We start from the raw sequence: 23245 nt of genomic DNA, 5'->3' as shown, positions 1-23245 counted from the left end.
GGCCCTATTCTGCCCTTGGTCTCATAGTCTAAGTGAATTCGATAGCAAAGAATGCCCATTCAAAGTAGTTTAACCAAACAATCCGAAAAAGAACAAAGACAACTAGACCTCGGAGAACACCTGGTCAGGAACCGAAGGCAGTGCATTTTCTCCCTTCTCTGCACCTAGAGTCTCTGCCTCTCTCCTCAGCTCCTCTACATTTAGCTCTACATGCAAACCAGCAATCTCTCCTTTGTCAGACAAGAAGCCAGTCACTACCTCCATGCAGCAGTCTGGTGACTCCCAAGGAATAGCTCTCAGCTCTGATTCCAAATTCCCAGTCAGATGATCTGATTGGCCCAAGTTGGGTCAGGTGTCCACCCTTCCTCCAATCACGTGGCTGGAGGAGAGGATTCTCCAGGCCATCCTGGCTGCTATGGGGCCGGGCATGGGCAGACCCTCTGAAAGTCCACACTTGGAACCACCCCAATTAAGGGTAATTCCTCTTCTTCCAGAACAGCCCAGCACATAACTGAGGCCAGAATCCTATCCTCTTTGCTTTTTCTTTGAATCTGCCCCATATCTTTCCATTGGTTTTGGTACCATGAGGTTCTGACACTTTTTGCTTTCTGGTGATGCTAAAAGGAACATAAAGAAGGCTTTGGGTTGGTTTGTAACAGCTGTAAACTGGCCATCCCTCAGAGAGAGGATGAGAAGTGGGCAAAGGAGGGTGCCTCCAGGACCACTATGAACCCAGAAATTGGAAGGCACTTTAGATCTGGAGCTCAAGGTGGCTCATGGCATGCTTTCAGCTCCTTTCGGATTCACTTTTGGGGATTTTGATGTGGCCACAAATACCTGATCTGCAGCCTCAAGGAGGGGACCGCTGGAACTTGGAATCAACCCTCTCCAGGTGCTGGGGGACTCCGATCAGAAGTATGACTTTGTCCCTGTCCTTCCCTCACTTTGAGACTATTATTTATTCAATAAAGCAAAACAAAAGCCTTTCCCTTGCCCCACCAGTTCATCTTTTGAATACAGGATCACGTAGAAGTACTTTTTATGAAGGACTGCTCATTCCAGGGCTTAAGTTTGCCAGTGACACCAAGCAAGCTGGGGTGACCATCTGTTTTGAGGACAGAGCTCAAATCCCAACCCACATCACAGCAGAGACCAGGCCAAATGGAATGTAGTTCACCAAGAAATCTACATCATTCCCTTCTTTCACTGGAGCTACATTCCAGCATCTCCCGGTGCTGACTGTACAGAGACGTATGTATAGAGGTCATTTTAGTTGGTGCCTGGCTTCCCAGTCCTTGTCAAGGGAGAAGACATCTAGTCCCACTTGGCACCCTCAGTCCCCAGGATGTGACAGTGCGTGAACAGCTGTTGAGGTTTGTTTACTTTGCTATTCAGCCAAATCCTGGAATGAATTTAGCCCCCACAGGGACCCTTTGGAGCCCAGGTGGTCAAGGAGTCTGGGCCATTAGAGAAGTCCCTTAGAGGGTCTCTGAGAGCTGACAGATGCCTCTCTGATGGGCACATGGTTTTTCGTGTTTACATGGTCCTCCGGGGAAGTGTCTAAACACTGGCTCCCAGGGGAAGGGCTGTTTCACTGCCACATGTACTTGAACTTGCAGTGGTCTCTGCCTTTAGGTCCTAACTCACCCATTCAAGAGGCAATAAATTTCCCATCGATTGGTAGAGTCCCTTGATCAAATCCAAGAGATGCTGGAATGTTGGAAAAAAACCTGTCGTGTGGATACATACCTGGCCTGAGGTCCCCATCCCAGATCCTGTCTTTTGAGGGGCTATCACCCCCATCCTGTCCCCTGCCCCAGCAGGCAGGCAGCCTCCCAGGAAGTGGGAAGCAGCAGCCTGGTGAGAGCAGGTACTCCAGAATCCCAACCACCAACATCTCATTTCCTTGAAAAGTGGCTTAGTCCTGAGTCACTCTCTCCTGTTCTATTCTAGAAATAGTCCCAGGGGCAGATGACAAATCAGCCTGTCCATGCCTGTCTGGGAAGAATGCAAAAGGTGGTTGCTTGACATAGCTTTTTCTCTCAAGCACCACAGGGGCCTCAGGACTGTATCATCCCTACTTTCCTGTCTCCACATGGACCACAAGCAGGTTATGTAGTGGAAAAAAGAGGGCTTAGGTCAAAACACTGGATCACCTCTAAGCTGTGTTGAGCTTTCTCAACTTTTGAGACTGTGTCTTTATCCGTAAAGTGGGGATAACACTACCTACCCCACAAGTTATCATGTAAACTAAATGATGCCAAGTCAGGGCTCAAAATGGAACTCCTTTGCATCTGACCCCCGGTGCAATTGTTCCATGGTCACTTCACCTTCATTCTCAGACATGCAATAATGAGGCCTCCTCGATTATACTAGTGGAAGCAGAGGGGAGGTATCTCTGTGCCTGACTGATCTGCCACCAAGGCTCGGGATCCCTACAGTCCTTGGTTCTACCTGCCCCCACCTCAGAGGAGGGGTGGGTGGGCCTACTAGATCACTGGACATGGCTTTCCTACTGGCTTGAACCCCTGAGCTGAGCCATCCACAGCCCCTAAGACCTGGTGCTGTGTGACTCTCGGGCGTGTTCTTTTGTGGCCAAATGTTCCTGGAGCTCAGAGAAGAAGACCATGGGTTTGGTCATGGCTAAAGATTTTATTGCGAAAAGCTAACCTGGTCAGAGCCAGGCTCTCAGGCATCATGCTCTGAATTCAAAGTATCGGTCTCTCTTCTGCCGCTCCTGTGGGGACACCCTCTTCCCCGAGGGGAATGTCTGGTAGGTCTTCAGATTCTCAGGGGATACTCTTAAAAGGTTCCACTTCTTCTCTGGGCTCAGAGGAGGACTGGGGGGCAAGGACAGAGCCAGTGTTATATAGTGTGCCAGGGAGCTGGGAAGGAAGTGCCCAACCACGCCCTGTATGCCCGATATTCTGGCCCAACTTGACCTTCTGGCTGCTCATTATCTCAACATCTGATAAGTCACCCTACAGTTGAGATGAGAATAATTTGCATCTGCACAACGGTTCAGTGGTTAAGAGAGAGAACATGGGTGTCAGATTCTGGCTCAAATCATGCTGGAAGTAGACACATTTAAAATGAACTAATGTTAGTACATCTGTCTTAGCTTTGCTTCAAGGAGTAAATGAGGTAATGCATACAAAGCACTTCAATAATGCTGGACAAGGAGGAAACACTTAACAAATATAAGAAATGGTGATGGCGATGATGTTAGTGACGGTGGTGATAGTGGGGTGATGGTGATAATGGTAATGGTGGTGGTAGTCGCAGTGATGGTGGTCGTGTGATGGTGGTAATAGCGTTGGTGGTGATGATGAGGGTCATGATGGTGATGGTGAGGGGTGGTGATATGATGGTGATAGTGGTGGTGGTGATGATGGTGATGAAACTCAGGAAAGGGCAAGGATTTTCCCCAGGCCACAGATGTGATCAGGGAAAGGGCTGAATGCAGGCATGGACCCTCTTAGTCCTGATGACCTGGTTGGTCCTCCGTGTTGGGTGTGAAGCCATGAGCAGCATAGGCTGCCAGAAAATTTGGAGAAGAAATGGAGCTGGGGCATCCCAGGCTCCCCACAGATCATGCCCAGAGTGATCTCAACAGGAAATATATCCCCAGGAGAGGCTCCACGTGGTTTCCAGGTTTGGTCTGACTCAGAGCCACCCAAGGGGCAGAGATGGCCAAGCCGGAGTCTTGGAGTTGGTGTCAGGAGATCTGGTTTTCTCTAGGTTCTACCTCCAATCAGACTTGCTACGCAGTACAAGTTTCTGAAGCCGTCACTAAGCTTGTTTCCCTGTCTATAAAATGGGCCCATCTATCCTACAGAGGCAGTTAAATTTGTGTCTTTCAAACCATTACACTCACTGGAAAGGGTTGCTGCCTTATTAATAATGGTGGTGATGAGACTTAGGGCTCTTGAGGCAAGGAAGGGGTCAGCATGTAGTTGGAAACCCCAGATCTTTCCACTGACCGACCTCCTGATGCCTCCTTCCCCACACGACACCTTGGCAGCATACAGGCTTCTGATTTCCATGCCTTGGTGTCAGGAAGGAGAGCAAGGCAACCACGTGCCTGGAATATCCTACAAGGCAGAGCTGGCCATTCCTGGGAAAAGCAGCTCTCCCAGATAACAGCAGTGAGGTGCCGGCAGTGGGGAACTTTCACATTTTGCTGGATGGACAGTTGGGCTTTGAAAGGTGTTTTGTAGTCCTGAGGAGAACGTTTTCTGAGTCTGGTCGGGGTTGGGGGTGGTGGGGGGAACCAAGTCCCTGCTCTGTGCAGTGCCCCCTGTGTCCGGCAGAGGGCAGCAGTTCCCCACTGCTCAGAGCCGCTGTGCCCACGTTTGGACGAGTGTAGCTGCAAGGCTGCCATTGCCCGAGAGAAGCCTGCAGATTCTGGCCAGCAAAGATAGTGGGGTTTGCTCCCCAACTCCCCATGCATCTGACCAGGAAAACACCCTTTCCGATTCTGCTCATTTAGGTTCCTGGCATCCGTGTAGGGCTGCCAAAAACCCTGACGCCTTGCTGTGTAACTGTTGCCCTCTGTACCTTAGGCTCTTTAGGGCCAGATCTGAACTCATTTCTCAGTCTGAGTGGCGTGTGCCTGGCTGAAAGCAGGTGCCCATGGACATGTGTTTGTAGAATGCATGAATGGAGGGCAGGCACTCACAGGTCAGTGGGGAGGGGGTACCGTTCCCACTCCTTCACAGGCAACACGAAGTAGGGGACCCGAGGCACCAGGCCTGTCTTGTCTAGATAGTACTTCCGATGCTCCTGTGCCATCTACAGCTCGACCCAAGGAAGAGATGACAGGCTGTTAGTGTGCAAGAGTGACCTGGGGCACCTGCAGTACCTGCCTGGCTATACCTGGGCAAGGGGTGGGGCTGCCTGCCCTTGTTGGAGTCCCCAGCTGGGTATTCTGCGACCAGTTCCCTGTCTGTCTAATGGGGATAAAGGCCTGCACCCCACCAGCTTTGCTAAGGAGAGTAAATGAGACAAGTGACCAGCAGAGGTAAGGTACATGAATCCTGGCTCAGCAGGTGGCACAGGTAAGCTTTGTGTGTTTGTTTCTCCCTTTCCCTCCCCCCTGGACTGGAGGTGCCCTGCATGAGAGTCATGATGGGGAGCAAAGGCCTTTCCATGCCCATTGACACGGTCTCGCCCCCTCGGAGCCTGACAGCATTGACCTGGTCCTCTCCCTGGGGAGGGAAGGTACTCTGCCCTGAGCATCTGGAGGTACCCATGTCCTTGAAATCAGGCTGGAAGGATGTTTGCAAGAGAAGTGAGGGAGAGGCTGGAGTTTCTAGGAACACAGCAGAGAATGAGCCCTGGCCCCCAGTGAAGTCCACAGGGCCATGGGGCAGAGGTGAGGGTGGGAGCATCCCCAAAGGCTCTGACTCCACTGACAGTGGGGGTGAGCAGGGACAAGAGCCCCAAGAGGCCGTGGGAGGGGGCATCCAGGAAGCAGAGTCCTGAGCCTCGTCCCCAGTGCCCCGAGCCAAAGCCCTAGGCTCCTTGCTAGGTCTGGGGCTTCAAAAAAGTGAACAGAGTCGCTCTTTGAGGGTGAGAGGTCTCCTCTGGTCCCCCCATGGCTTCAAGCCCATCCCCCTGCCTCCCCACCTTGGAGAGGAGGCAGCAGCCCAGGCCAGGGCAGCCCACCTGGTAGAAACCAGTGATCTGGGCCAAGCGGTCACTGTCCAGGTTGAAGCGGGTGTAGCTGGGGACGTGCAGCCCGCGGTCCCGGGTGAGGGAGCGCTTACTCAGCACCAGGTTGGGGTTTGAGGAGAAGAGGGTAGGGAGGTGGCCGCCTTTGCTGAAGGGAGTGTAGCTCCTCTCCAGGGCTGCGTTGCGTTGGTCCTGGAAGTACTTGAGGGTGGTGGTGCCGTAGGGGGAGCCGACGGAGAAGGCCACGCTGGGAACATGGCCCTGGTACCTGCAATGGTAATGGGGGTGGGGGGAATGGGAGGGGAGATGGGTGCAAGGTTCCGGGCCAGTTCCACAAGAGGCCCCTCGATCCCAGGGATGGGCTCAGTGGGCCCCGTGGGTCACTTCTGGGCCTTGAGAGGCTTCCCCAAGGTGCGCTGCCTGGTTCGGGGCTCCGGGGGAGGATGAGTGCAAGAGACTCCCGGCCTTTATGCCACTACCACCCCCCCCCCCCACACACACACAGGATGGTCATCCCTCCAGCCCAGAGCCTGCTGCAGGGGCAAAGCACCAGGCCCCATCCTGAGCCCTGAGCAAGCCTGCAGGCGAGTCATTCTCCATCCACTCTGGGTTTGGCCCAAAGATGGGGAGGCCTCCTGCCGCTCTCTCCTTAAGGGTAGAGAGACTGTAAGAAGTTGGTGGGGACACGGCAGTGATGGGGGCTGTAAGATTTGTTGTAGCTATAAGGCCTGGGTTTAGGAGCTGCAGCCTGGTTCCAGCTCGATGACGCAGGCAGCCTGCAAGGAGCCCCATCGCCCTCTGCCGCCAGGAGGCCAACGAGAGGGAGGGGGGCTGGCGAGCGGGACCCCTGGAGACACAGAGCATAAGCACACATAGTACACTAAGGAGCCCCAGTCAGCTGAGATTTACTTGCTGTAGCCAAGTGAAGGGACAGCAGGCCATCCTCGAAGAGAGGGAGTGTCAGACTTTGTGCAAATGTTAAAGACCAATGCTTTCCCAGTCAGTGCTTCTCACCCCCTGGGACCAGGCCCTGCCCCCATGGTGCCCCCGAAATGGCCCTTGACAAGGCCATCAGGGGGCTCCTGCAGCACTGGGCATTGCTGAGATCTGCCTTCTCGAAGTGCTGCTTCTGGATTTTACAACACTGTTCTCTCCTTATCTGCTGAGGTTTTCACCTCCCTCTCGATCCTCCCCCCACCCCCCACCCCCGCCCATGACGTGCCTCCTCTGCTCTCTTCCTGTGGGGGTCTGTCCTGAGCCCACAGGGTCCCCTGGGGGATGGAATCCATGTGAAGGCCTTAACCGTCACCCTGTGCGGATGATCTGTGGTCTCCATCCCCAGCCCAGGAGTTCCCTCAGACTCCTGTCCGCAGTGGCACACAGGCCTCCCCCCTTGGATGTCCCAGGCGCGGTCTCCCCCCGCCCCCCACCTCCCCAGCATCTCGTCCCATCCTGGTGGAGAGCACTCGTCAGGCGGCCAAGTCAGAAACCTGACATCTGCCTCCCTCAGCTTCATCCTTCACATGCCATCAGTCCCCAAGCCCCGGGCTGCCATCTCCGCCCCAAGCTTGGGCCCTGCCACCTCTTACCTGGACTGTGGCGCAGCAGCCCCCCATCCTCTCAACTGTACTCTGACTTCCCACCCCTTTCCCATACTTCAGCCGGACTGACTTTTCTAAAGTCAAGCGCTGAGCGTGGCATTCACGGCCGTCTGGGAGCGGACCTCGCCTCCCCTCCGGCCTCACCAGCTGCCTCCGGCCTCACCAGCTGCCCTGCACCGGTTGTGAAGAGCCATCTGCAGTTTCCTGCATGTTCCTGCTCTTTCTCCCTCCCTTGGGGTTTGCCCTGTGCCCCCGGCCATCAGGAATGTCAAACCTGCTTCTCCTGCTGCTCGTGATGCTTGCCCCCCAAAAGGATCCTTAAGGCCTGTCCTATGGAGCACCTGGGTGGCACAGTCAGTAAAGCATCTGACTGTTGACTTCAGCTCAGGTCATGATCTCAGGGTCGTGAGATCAAGTTCTGAGCTGGGCTCCATGCTCAGCAGAGTCTGCTTGGGATTCTCTCTCCTTCTCCCCAGCCCCTGCCACTTGTGCTCTCTCTAATAAATAAATAAATCTTCAAAAATAAATACCTGCCCTATCATTTCTTTGAGATCCTTTCCTTGCCACCTCTTCCAGGTCTAGGTGGGTCCTGCTCTCTCTTCCCGTGGCACCACCAGCCATACCTCACTCCTAATGCTCTTGTCTGTTTTATGTCTTTGTCTCCACCACTAGACTGGGAGCTTCTTTTTTTTTTTTAAGATTTTATTTATTTATTCATGAGAGACACAGAGAGAGAGAGAGAGAGAGAGAGAGAGAGAGAGAGAGAGAGAAGCAGAGACATAGGCAGAAGGAGAAGCAGGCTCTATGCAGGGAGCCTGATGTGGGACTCGATCCCCGGACTCCAGGATCACGCCCTGGGCCAAAGGCAGGCGCTAAACCACTGAGCCACCCAGGGATCCCTGACTGGGAGCTTCTTGAGCAGAGCTGGATCACGTCTCACCTCTGGATCCCTGGTTTTCAGTGCCAGGTCTGGCAGGTAGGAAATGTTTAGGAAATGAACAAAATGAGTGGCCACGTGCCGATAGCATCAGTGACATTTCCGGTTGGACTGACTCACACAAATGCCCGAAGACCATGCCGCAGGTACCCCCAGTACCCCACCCTGGGAGCTCCCAGGGGATCTTGCCAGCCCCTGCGACATCATGGGTGTCCCCATGTCACCAGGCAAAAGGACACTGCGGTCGAAATCAGCGCTTCAGGATTACCTGTGGCAGCTGCTCTGGGCCTCGGCCTCCTCACCAAAAAAATTAGAAAGCAATGCATGGCTTCCTTCTTCCCATCTTCAGGCGGAAATCAAGAAAGCCAAGCATGGTAATGACAGGCCTTCCAATTGCTCTTCACTGTGGGCAAAATATAACAAGAGTCCTTCCCTGGTTCCTGGCCCTACCTCCCGTCAGCAGCTGTGCCTTTTTAGAATCTTGCAGCACTCGAGGTTGCCTGGGCCCGAGCAGGGAGTGAGGGGGAAAGCCCTCCACTGCACTCAGGCATTTGTCCAGCCTCACCTCTCCTGCCCGTGGCTTCTCTCTGCCCTGGAGACCATGACCCTGGGGATCCTAACCCACCCATTCCCACCTGCCTCTGCCCTTCTGCTCACTCCTCCTGAGTTCCTGGCTGATGGCTGGGTCTCCTTTCCCGGAAAGATGGTCAGCTGGTGAGGCCCATGAGGTCACCTTGGCCACTTCGAGGACAGAGTCCTCCTCTCTGCCATGGTTTACTCCCTCCTGGGTCCAGAGCCTCCCACCCTCCCATCAGTATTTCCCTGTTTCTCTCGGCCCCTGTTCTTTTCCTTCTCTCTTAGCTTCTTTCCCTCTGCCTACACACACACACACACACACACACACACACACACACACACACACATTTGTGTGCACTCTTCCCAGGCTGCAAAATCCTCTGGTGGGCCTTGCTGCCTCACATCCCACCCTTTCTCTTCTTTATTCCCGAATTTCTCTGCAAAATGTTCTGTACCTTCTACCTTTGTTTCTCCCTCTCCCGTTATTTCCTTGATCTCCCCCAGTCCGATCACCCTGCTTAAACGTGAGCCTGTGATTTTTCATTAAGGTAATGTAAGATCATCCAATCGCCAAATCCAACATCCTTGGCTCTCTCTTGGCAACACTCGCACTGATGCGGAAACTCATTTGCAAGAAACATAACCTGAGCAGTAGAAGCACGGTTCCTGAGAGCTCTTTGTGCTAGGGATGAAACCTAATAAAAATATAGGCTCAACAGTCAAGCAGCCAGAGACCAGCAGCAGGGAGCTATTCCTTCCTTCCCTGATGAGTCCTTTCACACGGAGGGGGCTCCCCACAGATGTGCCTCTGTCCCCCACTTGCTCTTCCATTAAAAGGTGAAAGAACATCAGGCCAGGGGGTTGAAGAGGGGAAGGAGGCTTGTTGAAGCCACCCCCACCCCTTTTCCTTGCAAGCAAACAAGCCCACACTGCTCCTGGCTGCTGCTCTGAGTGGACACTCTCTGCGCTTCAGGAGGAAAGCCTGCCCCCATCCAGCCCTGCCATCTCCTTCTGGGGTTCAGGATCAGCTCTGTTCTATCATATCAGCTTTCGCTCTTTTATCTTATTTCTCTAATGGTTCAGAATGTAGGGATGAAGGACACGCTGATCAGGTGCTGTCAAACCCCAACAAAAAGATGATAAAGCGACAGCATGAAAACTAAAGAAAGTTGTTCACAACATTCTTTAGGGACAAACGCATGACCCAAGAACATCAAACTGGCCAAGTGGCCATTCAGGTATAAAGGCAGCTGCCGGGCCCTTCCCGGCATGAAAGAGCTCAGGAAATAAAGCAACCTATAGGCTCTCCTTGCAAGTAGTGCTCGGTGACGAAATCCTGCCAACTAGGAGATGATGATTCAAAAGAAAGAAATACCCAGTAAATGTAGAACCTCTGTGAAAAGGGCTGGTGGTTAGCTTCAAATCTATTTAAAAGTACGGAACTAGAAATAGCAGCTAGGTGAAGGCTGGTTGCAGAACAGAATGTAAATGTTATAAAACCTGTCAAAGGGAAAAATAATTTCAGTAACAAAAATTGGGGGGTGGGGGTGGGGGGCGATGAGAGTGTACTAACGAAGAATTTATAAGCAGAGTCAGCCCCGGGGCAACTACATTTAAGACGTGTCATTGAAGGATACAGAACACAGTGACTCTCACCCCTGGATGGTTTTTGTTCTCCCTCCCTCTCTCCACTTTAGAGGGATCTTTCCGGAATTAATGCCTCTTGAGCTGAATTACCATTTATCTCAAGTCTGGATATTCTTCCATTTTTATGCCAGTATCTTTCTCTTCTGTTAGGTCCTAGTAAGACTAAATTCCATGATTTTCATTTTAAAATAGCAAATGTGGCATGAACATATTTTTATAGAATTGCTTTGTCTGTCGAGCCAGCCAGCCAGCCAACCAACCATCGAGTCTTTTAGCTGAATAATGGGACCTGGAATGAAGTTCACCAAAGGCTAACCCTGGTTAATTCTAGGTCTTTGGATTTGGGGTGGTTTGTTTCTTTCTGCTTTGTACATGTATCTTTTCTTTTCTTTTTTCTTTTCTTTTCTTTTCTTTTTTTTTTTTTTAAGATAGTGAGGTAGTTTTAAGAATTACTTTACTGGGAACTCACTGTGCGCCGGGAGTCAGGGACCCAGAGGACCACAAGGCTCACCCTTTCTTCCTCCAGCCTACCCCCTCGTTCTGTATTTACTGTGTTACACGGTGGTGTGCAGGAGCTGTGCTGGAAGTGGACGCTCAATGCTATGAAATGCAGGGAGGGAGGGCCACTCCAGGGAGAAGGTGGAGCTCCACGAAGGGCCCTCCATTGAGGTCAGGCTTTGAAAAGAACTTCAGTGTGAAGGGGGACGGCCTGGGAGCTGGTTCTCTTCCTCCACTTATCTTCTAGATGCTTCCAGATGCCCCAGAGTCCTCTTCTCTTTTCAGAGACCCAGTCCTCTGGGAGAGCTCGTTTATGTTGGACTTCCAACACTGCCCATACACCAAGGATGCCCAGGTCTGTGTCTCTGTGTTTCTTCTTCCAGCTATGGATCCACACACCTAATTGTCCACAGAGGGCTTGCCCATGAATGCCAGACTCAGCTGAATGGAAACCAGCCTGCTCCTCTTCCTGGATAGCTCTGCCTTGCTGGATGACACCTATATTCACCCCTCACAAGCCAGAAACCAGGATTCCCATCACCTCTCTTCTCCATCTCCCTCCTGTCCCTAAGTCCTGCTACTCTCCCATGGCTGCCGCTTCCTCTTGGCTCATTAGGACTGTCCAGAATCTTCTAGCCAGTCTCCCAGACCAAGTCTCACCCCTCCATCCTGCTGTCCATGCTGCTGCCAGAGCCATCTTTCTCAAGGATGCATCACCAAGGCTCACCTCTCTCTTCTCACTTCCCCCAGGCGCCCAATTCCTCAGAAGTGTCACATCTCTAGGGTCTCACATGCTGTCTGCACCTCTAAGCCTTTGCGCATATTTACTTTACCTGGGATGCCATGGCTCCTCCTGCCCCCAGGGAGTTCCTCACCCACTCACAGAGCCAGGGCTCTCTGTCACCTTCCCGAACTACACACTCTCTACCTAGCTTGTATGTGTCACACCTTCCATCCCTGCTCAGGAGCACATTGGTCCACCTCCTCTGCTAATCTGTGTTCTCTATCCTCAGCACCTACGCAGCACCTAACAGAGGATAAGTACTCAATAAATGGCTGCTGGAGGAAGCAGAAGTCCATGAACCCAGGGGGTCATGTCCCTGAGCACTGCTTTATTTTTTTTTAATTGGTCTTATTTTTTATTTTTTAAAGGTTTTATTTATTCATGAGAGACACAAAGAGAGAGGCAGAGACATAGGAAGGGGGAGAAGCAGGCTCCTTGTGGGGAGCCTGATGTGAGACTCGATCCCAGGACCCTGGGATCACGACCTGAACCACAGGCTCAACCACTGAGCCACCCAGGTACCCCCCGAGCACTGCTTTAAAAGGGCTTGGCTTTGATCAGCAGAGCGCACACCACACACAGCGTCCCACCCACAGGGGCCTTTTGCGCTCCTCTGAAGAAAGGAGCTATAGAAATGTGACGTGTTCCTGTGATTCTTCACCACCCCCAGGCTCTTTGCCATACTCCTCCTCTGCTCCCCGATTTTCCACCTTCTCTGAATGCCAAGATATTTGCATCCCAATAGAATAGAAGCCCTCTCCTCCGCAATCCTCCTAAGGTTCTGCTTAGATTTCAGATCTTGTTCAGAATTTGCTGCTCAGGGAGGGGCACGGGTATGCCCACATATGTGCACACGTTCACATTCATTAGCACCAGAGGACACATTCACATTCATTTAGCACCAAAGGCTAGCCAGGTCTATGTCCCCTGGATACACTTGCATGTGTGTGCCTTGAGCGAGACCCTGTGCAGTTCTATGGTAAAGCTTTCCAAAGGTTTGTTGTTGGTGATTGTGTGGCCGATCAACGTGGAGAGAACAGAAGAGAATGGCAGGTCTCATCCCGGGGCATCAAACAGTCCCCATGGTGCTGCCACCCCTCCTCCTTGCCTCCCTCATCCGCTGCCTGGCTCCTCAGCCACTTGCACACGAGCTGGGAGACAGTGCTCAGCCGGGGCCCCAGACAACAGTCCTCTGTGTATCTCTGTGTGTACAGGAAGCAATCCCTCCCTGTCTCTTGATGGCCCTGGTTGGCCCCATACCTGACATTAAAATTAATTACCATGCCATCAGAGATCCCACGAGCAGCCTTATTAACTAATTAACTTGTGACTATTCGGCACGTCCTTGTTCCACACTTGCTTTCTTCTCTACAATTCCTGCTGAGTACAGTGAGATCAGATCCTTCCCCTGGGCAAAAGCTTTCAAGGGCTCCCCATTGTCGATGAAATTAAGAACAAACGGGCCAGACGCTCAAGGCCCTGCTTGACGTGGGGCTCTGGGAGAGGTCTTTCCAATCTTCCCATCCATTGCCACGTTGCAGCTTTTCTACTCCAGTTAAATAGGCCATTTGCTGTTTTGGAAGCATATAGGGCCAGCACCTCCACCCCTGCCTTTCCTCAGCAACCCCCTCCATCCCGAAGACACTGTCTCCTCCTCTCCCTGCCTTGTGATCTTAGCCATCCCTCAAGGTCCATTTCCAATACCCCCTTTTCCATGGAGCCACCCACAGACCATGCCTGTCCTCTCCATTGAATTGTCTATGCCCTTTGTCTCTTTCTCTGTCTCTGTCTTTCTCTCTCTCTCAAGTTCTTACTTACATAATCTCTACACCCAATGTGGGGCTCGAACCCACGACCCCAAAATCGACAGTCACCATGCTCTTCCTACAGAGCCAGCCGGGCGCCCTCTTTTGTGACTCCCTTATGTCCCACTTCACATTCTTGCTGTGTTGTAATTATCTGGGCCTTTACTCTATCTAGTGTTTCTTCCTGAAGCATAAACTCTGTGGAAAGAGAGGGAGGTGTTCTACCCATATCTGCATCCCTGGCACTGCTGGTGCTCAGGAGACACCCTGTAAATATTCATTGAAATAAACTGACAAGCAGAGGCACATTCTTAAGGGCTGATGGTTCTTCTGGAAAGAAGGAGGATCCCTGTTACAAAGCCTATGTCTCTAGGGGCCCCTGACCCCTGTTCATAGGAAGCCTTCCCCGTTCTTCAGGGTTATGTGAGAGGTAACAGTGGCCTGTCTGGGCACATGGAGTCTCCTATATCCCGTTGGCATATGGCCTAAGTAGCTCAGGATGTACTGGCCTGTCTTCGGGGTTGCAACTCCAGCGCCAGGCCCCGGGCTGACACAGAAAAGGGCTCCTCTGTCCCAGCCTGGCCCACACCTGTCTCAGCCTGCAGGTAAGGTCTCAGGCCTGAAGCAGCTGGCAGGAGGTGGTGGGGTGCTAGCTGTAGCTGGTACCGGCTCATACTGGCTGAAGGGAGCTGATTATTAAATTTCTAAGATTTTTTGAGCTGTTGTTGAACAAGCCAGTATTAAATATTAAATTATATATTTTTAAAAAAAAGAATTATGTTCTGTAAAGTCATAAAGAAATTATATTGAGGGATCCCTGGGTGGCGCAGCGGTTTGGCGCCTGCCTTTGGCCCAGGGCGCGATCCTGGAGACCCGGGATCGAATCCCACATCGGGCTCCCTGCATGGAGCCCGCTTCTCTCTCTGCCTGTGTCTCTGCCTCTCTCTCTCTCTCTCTCTCTGTGACTATCATGAATAAATAAATAAAATCTTTAAAAAAAAAAAAGAAATTATATTGAAAACAAAGGGAATAAGCATTCAAAACTCATCACTACCTAATTATGTCACTATGTTTTACTACCGTCTGTGTTCTGGACTTCAGCTACATCTCTTGCATCTGTAGGGTAGAGTTACTGTATAGTGTGTGCTGCTGTGCATCTCTTCCAGCTCTGCCCTGTGACACCATGTTGATAGCTTGAAATCAGCCGCAGGGGGAGTGTTTTTATACCACAGATAGTAGATGAATGCTATAAGCCAGGGTTTTTTTCTCTCCAGAGAGCAGGTTGTCAACATTTACCAGAGGATCTACTGTATGGGGATTCTGGGGAAAGGGACACAGCCACCTGCATGTGGCTACCTTCTCAACAATGTTCACAGTCCTGACAGTGGAATCCACTGATTTTAGGGTCCTGAGGCCCTTGAGGCAGATGGGGGCACAGCCACCACTCTAGGCAGATAGAGGAAAGTGGAGGGGGTGCAAGTCCCCCTGCAGTAGTAGTCTGGCCATGAATGAATGCACAGCGGCAGGTCAAGTGTTTGGACCGAGAGCCTGGTAAAGTGTGGTGGGAGGCAGAGAGCAAGGGGATGGATACCATTTAGATCTGGCCTGCAAGCAGGAGGCACAGTGCCCCACTGAGGCCGGTCTCATCCCTTGAAAAACATTACAATCCCAGAAACTCGGACCCAAGAATCCCCTACTCACTGCAGGGAAGGCTCACGGGTCAGACAGAGGCAGGGTGCCTGAGGGCTGTGTTGCTCAGAGCAGCAAGAGACCAGGTGGGACAGCCTGGCCAACGAATTTGAAGACCAGCATCCTGTTTCCCTTGGTACCCAGAATCAGGCCTTGAACACTGCAGGGATCTCACTAATGATACAGATAACATTTGGACAGATGGAGGACAGTCTGGGTGTTGAAGTCACACAGGTATGGCAGGGTAACTTGGTAAATGACCCTAGGCAAGCTGACCATTGCTCATCTGGGTTGTTGCAAAGGTTTTTTTAGAGAAAGTCTATAAAGAGCCCACCACAGTGTCTGGCACATAGTAGGTGCCCATGCCTGGGGGCTCACAATGCTACCACAGAGCATCAGGGACCTGGTTCAAAGCCAGTTCTTCCATCACCAGCCTGGAGCTCAGGCAAGTCCCCCTGCAGAACTCAGTGGCCACATCTGGAACAGGAGGGGGCTGGGCTACATGATCTCCAAGGTCTTTACCACTGTGAATATTCTCTGCCTCTATGAATAAAACTGGTAAGAGGGATGATTTGAGTGTCAGAAAAGACCGGCTGTGCTTAAAATCCTGTGATTAATATTTGAAAAGACACACAAAAATAATAATTATCCAAGTGTGGTGGGGAATCTTGGATTCTTTCATTAAGCTAACAAAATGAGGTAGCATTTAGAAACATAAGATAACTCAGTGCATTCTTCACTGATGGGGATCTTTAGGGACAGCATAACCCTCCCAGAAAGATCCACAGCAAAAGCTGTAGATACAGACTCAGCTATTCAAACTAGTCCAGTTCATGCTTGGAGCCTTCTTTATGATTCACTTGTTATCACAATTTCTAGATCAATCACAAGACAGGGTGCTCAAGGGAACTGCAGACAAGTGGCAGGGATAAAGAAGCAACCCAGGATTGCTTTTGAAATACACAACTCCCCCTGCCCATGGGGCAGAGTGGGGGAACACTTGGGAATGGTTAGGTTCCACCTGGGGATAGTGGGGAGCTTAAGAAAAAAAATAATAATGTACAGAATTAAACTCCATGATAAACACCCAGGATGATGTAAATACCATGATCCAGGGCTGCAAAGATGGCTTTGAACTAAGCCTTATGTGTTTACACTCTAAGAGGAACCCCTCTAGGGCAGCCCCCTGCTTGTTTGTCTTATCACAACACCTGGCACATCCCAAGCACTCAACATGTCTTTGTCAAAGGAATGCCTAAATGAAGGAAAGAATTAATAGGAAAATCCTAAGCCACCTTTTCTTACACACCCAGCTTGACATCAGGAGCATCTCAAAATCCAGTTCGTGCCCTCCATGCCTGGGGCCACCCGTAGGAGAAAGACGAGGATCTTACACCCTGGAAGAAGGGGTTGGAGTGGAAATCTCAGACACTTTGAGAGAAAGGCCAAAGAATGGAAGAGACAGTCAGACTTGCATCTTGGATGTTTGGAGCTTGATAACAGCCAGTGAAAGGAAAGGTAGGTTTGACCCTGCATCTGAAAATGTAAAAGGTTAAGACAGATCTGGGGACCCAGAGGCATTCAAGCCAGCATCTGTGACGATTAAGTGAGATGGGGTGGGAGTGGGGGGTACCGACCACAAAGTCCAGGGGCCCTGCACTCCACTGAGAAATAACTACTGCCCGACCCGCCTTGCCAGATTCTTCGAGCCCACCCCGGGGGCCCACCCGGTCTCTCCTTTTGTCCTTCAACCGACAAAGATGACTCTTGAGCGAATCCTGGGTGCGGAGCACTGGTTTGGGGCCCGAAAACCCTGCTCCCTTCTCGGGCGCCCCACGCTCTCGCTCCCCCCGCCCAGGGGTCTCCAAACACCAACCTCGCGCAGCGGCTCCCTCTCCTCCCGCTTTCCCGCGGCCCAGGCTGGGGGGGGAGAACCTGGAGAGCCCCAGGCCGGCCCCGCCAGGGCTGCTCGGAGCGCACGCCAGCCCCGGGAAGACGGCGGCCGGTGCACGGGGGCGCGCAGGGCGGAGTTGCCAGCGGGAGGAGGGGTCTAGGGGTGGGGGGACCCCGACCGGCGGGAGCGGCCTTACCCGGGCATGAGGCCGGGAGGCACGTAGGCGGCATTGAACTCGCTCAGCAGCGTGCCCGCGCTGCGGGAGGCCATGGTGGGTGCAGCGCCTCCCCGCCCGACGGTCAACAGCCCGGGGCACCTGGCAACCGCGCGCCTGGCAACCACAGGGGCCGCGCGGCCGCCGCGTTCGGGGGGCAGGGGGGGGGTCCCTCCTGGCGCCTGCTCGCCTGTGGCCCCCAGCGGCTGCGTTCACGTCCAGGGATGATGGGCTCCTCTGCTTCGCCGCCCGCCCGGGATGCGGTGGCGCCGGGATGCGGGATGGAGGTGGAAACTCGCTGGAGAGGCCCGCGGAGTGTGCCCCCCCCCCCCCCCCCGGTCCGCTGCAGGCCTCGCCCACCCCGCCTGGGGCGCCCTGGCTGCGGAGGCCGAGCAGAAAGCAGCAGCCCCATCGCCGCCCTGCTCCAGGAGCCCAGGAGGCCGCAGGGACCCCAGGAGCCAGCGCTCGGGCACCCCAGTCCCCCAAGGGGATTGTCTTCATTGCTCTCTCACCTCTCCCTGGGAGCTTTCTTCTCACCTCGTCCTGCCCGGCAAACTACTCTACAAGAGTGGTTTATAAGTAAGGGGCAAAAAACAAACCCTGGAAACGTCTGGGTGTGTGATTTACACCTGTCCCCAGTTCTGAAGTCCAGTCCACAAGGTTAGCTGGTTTGCACCCCAACTGGGGATAGTGGAGAGCAACCTCCCGGGTGAGGTTTTCTTGTAATGATGCCTCCCTCCTGTAACTGGTGCCCCACATCCCATTTCTCCAGTGACCCTCATCTCAGCCCTGGTCTTTAACTGGGGTGTGAGAGAGTGGTGGCAGCCTCCAAAGGCAACGTGTTCTTTGCCACTTGGAGCCAAACCTGCCTCCCAGCTCCCTTGCAGCAGTGCTAGTATCAGTGAGAGCCCCCTGCAGTTTATCCTCGGCCTTCACAGTTTCACTCAAATCCTGTCGGAGGAGAGGTGTTATCTTCACAGTTTGACTCTGTGAATGGCAGCTGATGAAGACCATAGACACTAATGAGCTTGCAGGATGCTTTTGCCACCAGAATTCTCAAAAGGCTTCCTCTGACAGTTAACAGTGGAAGCCACAGGCTTCCAAGAGGTGCAGGAAGCAGGAAAACAGGCCTAGGGAGGAAAAGGATCTGAAGGGGAATGAGTGGTTGCGGGCCAGGCAGAAGGACTCTCCACCACGCCTTCAAACCGCAGAGAGATCTGTGTATTTCTAAATTCTCCATGCAGGGATCCCTGGGTGGCGCAGCGGTTTAGCGCCTGCCTTTGGCCCAGGGCGCGATCCTGGAGACCCGGGATCGAATCCCACGTCAGGCTCCCTGTGCATGGAGCCTGCTTCTCCCTCTGCCTGTGTCTCTGCCTCTCTCTCTCTCTCTCTCTCTGTGACTATCATAAATAAATAAAAATTAAAAAAAAAATCTAAATTCTCCATGCAGAATATAAGCAATAATAAGAAAAATGTTTGTAAAAGTTGTGAAAGAACAACCCTCAGTTCAGGTGTACTATACTCCAGGAAGAGATCCTTCCCCCTTGCCCCCGCCAACGTCAAGCGCCCACTCCCCCCCTCATCATGAGTTCCCAGCTGACTATGCCCCTGAACCTGGCACCTTGTGTTCCAGTGAATATCTTTTTTTTTTTTTCCAGTGAATATCTTCTGCTTGAGGTCCAATACTGTATCACACTCACCTCAGAATTCCTCGCACCTGGTACTAGGAGGAGTTAGTATATGCTTGTTGAATAAATTTTGTAAGAATTACAGAAATGGATGATTAGGGAGAGTGGAAATTAAAAAGTGAGATCTGGCTTCAGTTTCAGAAGGGTCAAGCTGGTTCAGCTAAGGGGTGCTATGTGTTGGCAGGGTGGAATTACTACCAATTTATCAGTATAGAAACTTGACCTTCAGCCAAGCTCAATGTCTTGTTTAGGGCAAGTTCATGGGCTTTCTCCTAAAAATGCACAGGCCTCGTGAAATTCACCCCCTCATAAGAGAGAACCACCAGAGGGCCTAGGGAGGAGATGAATCTTTTTTCCTTTTTTCAAGTGCCACCATACCTTACAAATAAAGATCACCTATGACCTCATTTATGGAACATGCGAGTTAATTTAGTTTTTTTTTTTAAAGAGACATTAAACTTACTGGTTTGAAAAATTTTTGGACATTCATCTGTATTCAATAAATACAATATACTAAGATGCTCTTTGCTTCAATGTGGTTAGATAGAAGTGAGAAAGGAGAGCAGGAATTGAGGAAGGAAAGGAGAGAAGGAAATAGAAATAGAAAAGAAATAGAAAAAGGAGACAACGTTGCAAGGAAACATCCAGAAGGAGGCTCCTGTGACATCCTGCAGGTCACTGGACTATAGAATTCGAAGGAAGTAACCTCTTGTTAGCATGCTGTGAAATTTTAATATTTCCCTTTTTAAAACTTTAACTCTGTTCCAGATAGGTCACCAAGCTCACCCCTTATCTTGTCAACCTTCACTGGGTATCCTACTATATACACAGGATTCCATGTGAGGCTCTAGGGAGCAAAAATGCAGGAAACCAGGGTCTCCCCATCATAAGAATGAAGCAATGAGATGAGAGGGGTAAAGGCAGCTGGGTGAAGGTGTGTGGGTGCAGAGGTACTTTCAGGATTAGACACCAGTTGGGCTGAGTCCAGGCAAGAAGGCTTTGGTGGGGTAAGAGCATTCCGTGCAGGGCTAACAGCAAGAGCAAGGGTGCAGAGGGCCTACAGAGGCTCCAGGTTCAGGAATCTTGGTCCCTTTCCCTATAATCCCCAGGGTCCCTTTCTCCATAAGCTCCTCCCAGGGTATGTTGCTGGAAGACAGGGCAGTTCTTTTTTGGTCCTGGGAAATTTTGCCAGATATCCCTTCCCCACACCCCCTAACCTCAGCAGCTGATTGCACACGAGGACTGACAGTCCTGCTCCAGTGAGGCTCACTGGCCCAGGCTTCTCCATCCGTAGGCCCCAGGATGGGGCGATGGGGTGAGGTTGGTGTCCTAGACCTTAAGCATTGCCCTTAGTAGAACATAAGCCTCTGAGGTCTTCAAGGCTGGGCATCTCCCATCATGCTTAGGCTGGATCTTGAGCTCCCCTCAAGTAGCACCCCATCTTCCCAGACCCAAGGATCCCAAAGCAGGAGGTCAGGATCCCACCTTTCGGAGGTTCAATGTCCACACTAGCAGATGGGGAAAGGACATTTCCTCTTTCTCTTAGGGCTTCCATTTCTGACAGCAGCCGCCAGGCACAGCCTTCATGTTGTCTGGCAGATGTTTATTTTTCAGCTTAGGGGGACCCCTGGGTTGCAATCTCTGTGTTCCACAGTGGGTCCCAGCCAGGCCTGGCCCATCCACGTTCCCTAGTGGCAACCCTGACTGGGGAGGGGGGCGCGAATCACCTCGAAACACCAGTGCGACAGCCCAGCTCCCTGCGCGCACAGATGGTGAAGCTCCCGGTCCCTCCCCCAGAGCGGGAGGTGGGTGTCCTGGCCCCACGCCCACACCTTGGGCACTTGTGCCTGTGCCCCCTGCCCACCCCTGGTGGCGGAACAGGGAGCGCTGCAGAGAGGTGGGCCGGAGCGCCTGCTCCCGGGGCTGGAGAACGCATCCGGAGGCTGGGCAGGGCTTCCTCTGGGAGCAGGCGGCTGCTGAATAATGAATTCCGACTGGAAGCCCGCACTCCCGGGCTGCAGGCGGGGCGCCCAGCACGCGCGCACACACCCCAGATACACGCGGGGCTGACGCCTGGGGCCGCCGCTGGCCGGCCCTGAGGCTCTGGAACCGCTGCAAGGAGGGCTCGCGGGCTCCGGGTGCCGGGTCTGTGGGCCGCTTGGAGGGGGCGCCGGAGGAGGCGGCGGCGCGGAGAGGGGAGGCGGGAGAGCGGGAGCCCAGCCCCGCCGCGCTCCCCCCTTCCCGGCCGCTCCCGCCCGGCCTGTCCGGGCTCCCCACACCGGCATGGCTCTGCTTGTCCACCTCAAGACGGTCTCGGAGCTGCGGGGCAGGGGCGACAGGATCGCCAAAGTGACTTTCCGAGGTAGGGAACCCCCTGTCTTAGGGGGACCCCAGCTCTGGGCTGGCGGGGATAAGGCAGGGCAGGGAGGATGGATGGGAAAAGTTCTGGCAGGGTGGGGGCCACGCGGCTTTTCGTGAGCAGCCATCTGCCCCTGGCCTGACAGGTGGTTGTGAGTTCCTGAAAATCGGGGTCCCCCGTGTTGCTGTGTCTGCGTCTGTGTCTGTCCCTCCCTGCACTTGCCAATGCGCCATGTGCCTAGTGGCGTGCAGAGTCCTCTGCCTGCAGGGGGGCCTGGGGAGGTAGAAGTAAGGACCCCACCTCTGAGGTCGGGGGTCCCAGGGCTAAGAGGCCTCCACTCCCTCTCCCTCCAGAGATTTCCTTGGACACAGGGTGGGGGTGGGCTCTGCAGACTGGAAGCCCCAGTATGGCTCCTAGAAACCAGGCAGCCAGTAGCTCTCTGGTTGAGGATACTATTGGCTTCTTGCAGATCTGTTGGTGGGCAGGGACCCTTTGGGCTCCACTGGCCTCCCCTCTGTCAACTCTCTTCCTATCGTCCTCCCCACTCATGCATCCAGCAGCCACATACTATGATCTCTGACCAAGGCTGGGGGCTGAGCATGACCCAGGCTCTGTCTTTGAGGAGCCCACATCCAGGGGGACAGAAGGACCAGTGGGGAGGCATGCAGGACAGGTGCATGATATGATGAGGATGGGGACGAGGCAGCACACGAGCCACAGAAGCAGCACCTGACCCAGGCTGGGGCAGGATGGTCAAGGAAGGCTTCCTGGAGGAGGTAGCACCTCAGCTGAAACCCAAGGGACTAGCAGGAGAGAGCAAGGTGAGGAGGTGAGGGCAGAGCTGGTGCAAGGTACAGGATGCTCAAGGCTGGGAGAGGAGTTGGGACATGGAACAAGGAATAGACAGATGATCCATGAGGCTGGAGTCCAGAGTGAGTACGAAGGCGAGGCAGGAGAGACAGGCATACCAGGGAAGCAAGGCTGCCTTCATCCTGAGGACAGGTGGGCAGGCCCTGAGGGTTTTAAGCAGAAAAAAGTAAGGCCAGGTTTACCTGTGCTGATTGCCCACCCAGCTCTGCCTCTGCTGGCCACACAGCCCAGCTCTCTGAGCCAGGGGCATCTCTGGTGGCCTTTAAGCAAAGTCCAGGCACTCCTCACTAGACATGGCCTTCCCAGAGACAGGATGAGGATGGGGGGATGGGGAGGAGCTGAGAGGACCCTGCCAGATTAAAGAGCGAAGTGAACATTGGGCCCAGGCTGCATGCACATCCACACCTGGGTTCGGAGGGAGAGGGGAGACCAGGGACAGCAGCCCTGGTGCCCACATCGCCCCTCAGCTGGACTGGCTCTGGCTGGAGGCTCAGGTTGTCCATACTGTGGCCTGTTGTGCATAGAATTGGCAGGGGTGCGGGGGATCGCAGTGTCCCTGCTGGCAGGTGGGGGAGGAAAGGGTGGGCAGGCTGCCTGTTGCTTCCCACACTAGCCCAAGGATGGCTTTGTCTGCAGCACCCTGGATCTCTGTGTGCCACCTGCTGGCTTTAGAAAAAGCAAGTATGTCCTTTCATCTGTGAAACGTGTCCCCAAATTCCAGATAGCACAGTACTTGGCCGTTTAGCTAGATTACTATGATAGGACAGTTCCCGGCTGCACAAAACCAGTCACATTTGCAGGCAGAGAAACCAAGGCCCCGTTGTAAAGAGATCCACAAAGCAGTAGTGGCGGGGCTGAGGCACAAAACCTCCCCTCTCCCCCAGCCCTGGCTGCTCAATCCTGCAAGCCCTTTATCTCTTCCTGGTCAGCTGGGAGTGAGCACCCTATCTGATGCCCACCTTTTTCTTTGAGCACTGGGGCCAGCCCTCCAGCCTCAACTGAACACA

At 53.2% G+C, this 23245-nt stretch overlaps 3 protein-coding genes across 19 annotated transcripts in view; 2 read left to right on the top strand and 1 right to left on the bottom strand.

The window, feature by feature from the left end:
* The window catches only part of CIB4 (calcium and integrin binding family member 4), a 50801-nt gene extending 49814 nt beyond the window's left edge, over window positions 1-987 (top strand). For 8 of the 9 annotated variants that reach the window (XR_007402893.1, XM_025454431.3, XM_025454433.3 and 5 more), the window contains one exon: window positions 792-987. Coding sequence is in view for 6 of the 9 variants with exons in the window: in XM_025454431.3 (XP_025310216.1) it covers window positions 792-822 (31 nt within the window). In the remaining 3 variants the exon portion in view is untranslated. The remainder of the gene's footprint in view (window positions 1-791) is intronic. The other variant, XR_007402894.1, reaches the window with a different exon arrangement.
* Window positions 988-2638: 1651 nt separating this feature from the next.
* On the bottom strand, window positions 2639-17421 carry FAM166C (family with sequence similarity 166 member C). The gene is made up of 4 exons (XM_025454437.3): window positions 17304-17421; window positions 5671-5944; window positions 4682-4794; window positions 2639-2840 (listed from the first exon to the last, which is right to left on the bottom strand). The coding sequence occupies exons 1-4, from the start codon at window positions 17375-17377 to the stop codon at window positions 2696-2698; spliced, it is 606 nt and encodes a 201-aa protein (XP_025310222.1). The 5' UTR covers window positions 17378-17421; the 3' UTR covers window positions 2639-2695.
* The window catches only part of OTOF (otoferlin), a 100759-nt gene continuing 93951 nt past the window's right edge, over window positions 16438-23245 (top strand). For 3 of the 9 annotated variants that reach the window (XM_049095439.1, XM_049095440.1, XM_025454419.3), the window contains exon 1: window positions 16458-16731. In XM_049095439.1, the coding sequence (XP_048951396.1) occupies window positions 16473-16731 (259 nt within the window). In that variant the 5' untranslated portion in view covers window positions 16458-16472. Of the gene's footprint in view, window positions 16732-20904; window positions 21372-23245 lie in introns of those variants that run through there. The other 6 variants (XM_049095442.1, XM_025454428.3, XM_049095443.1 and 3 more) reach the window with 3 other exon arrangements.

The sequence above is a fragment of the Canis lupus genome, chromosome 17 (genome assembly GCF_003254725.2).
Source record: "Canis lupus dingo isolate Sandy chromosome 17, ASM325472v2, whole genome shotgun sequence".
Classification (NCBI taxonomy): domain Eukaryota; kingdom Metazoa; phylum Chordata; class Mammalia; order Carnivora; family Canidae; genus Canis; species Canis lupus.
The sequence above is the reverse complement of the archived record's forward strand: the minus strand, read 5'-3'. Positions and strand labels throughout refer to the sequence as shown.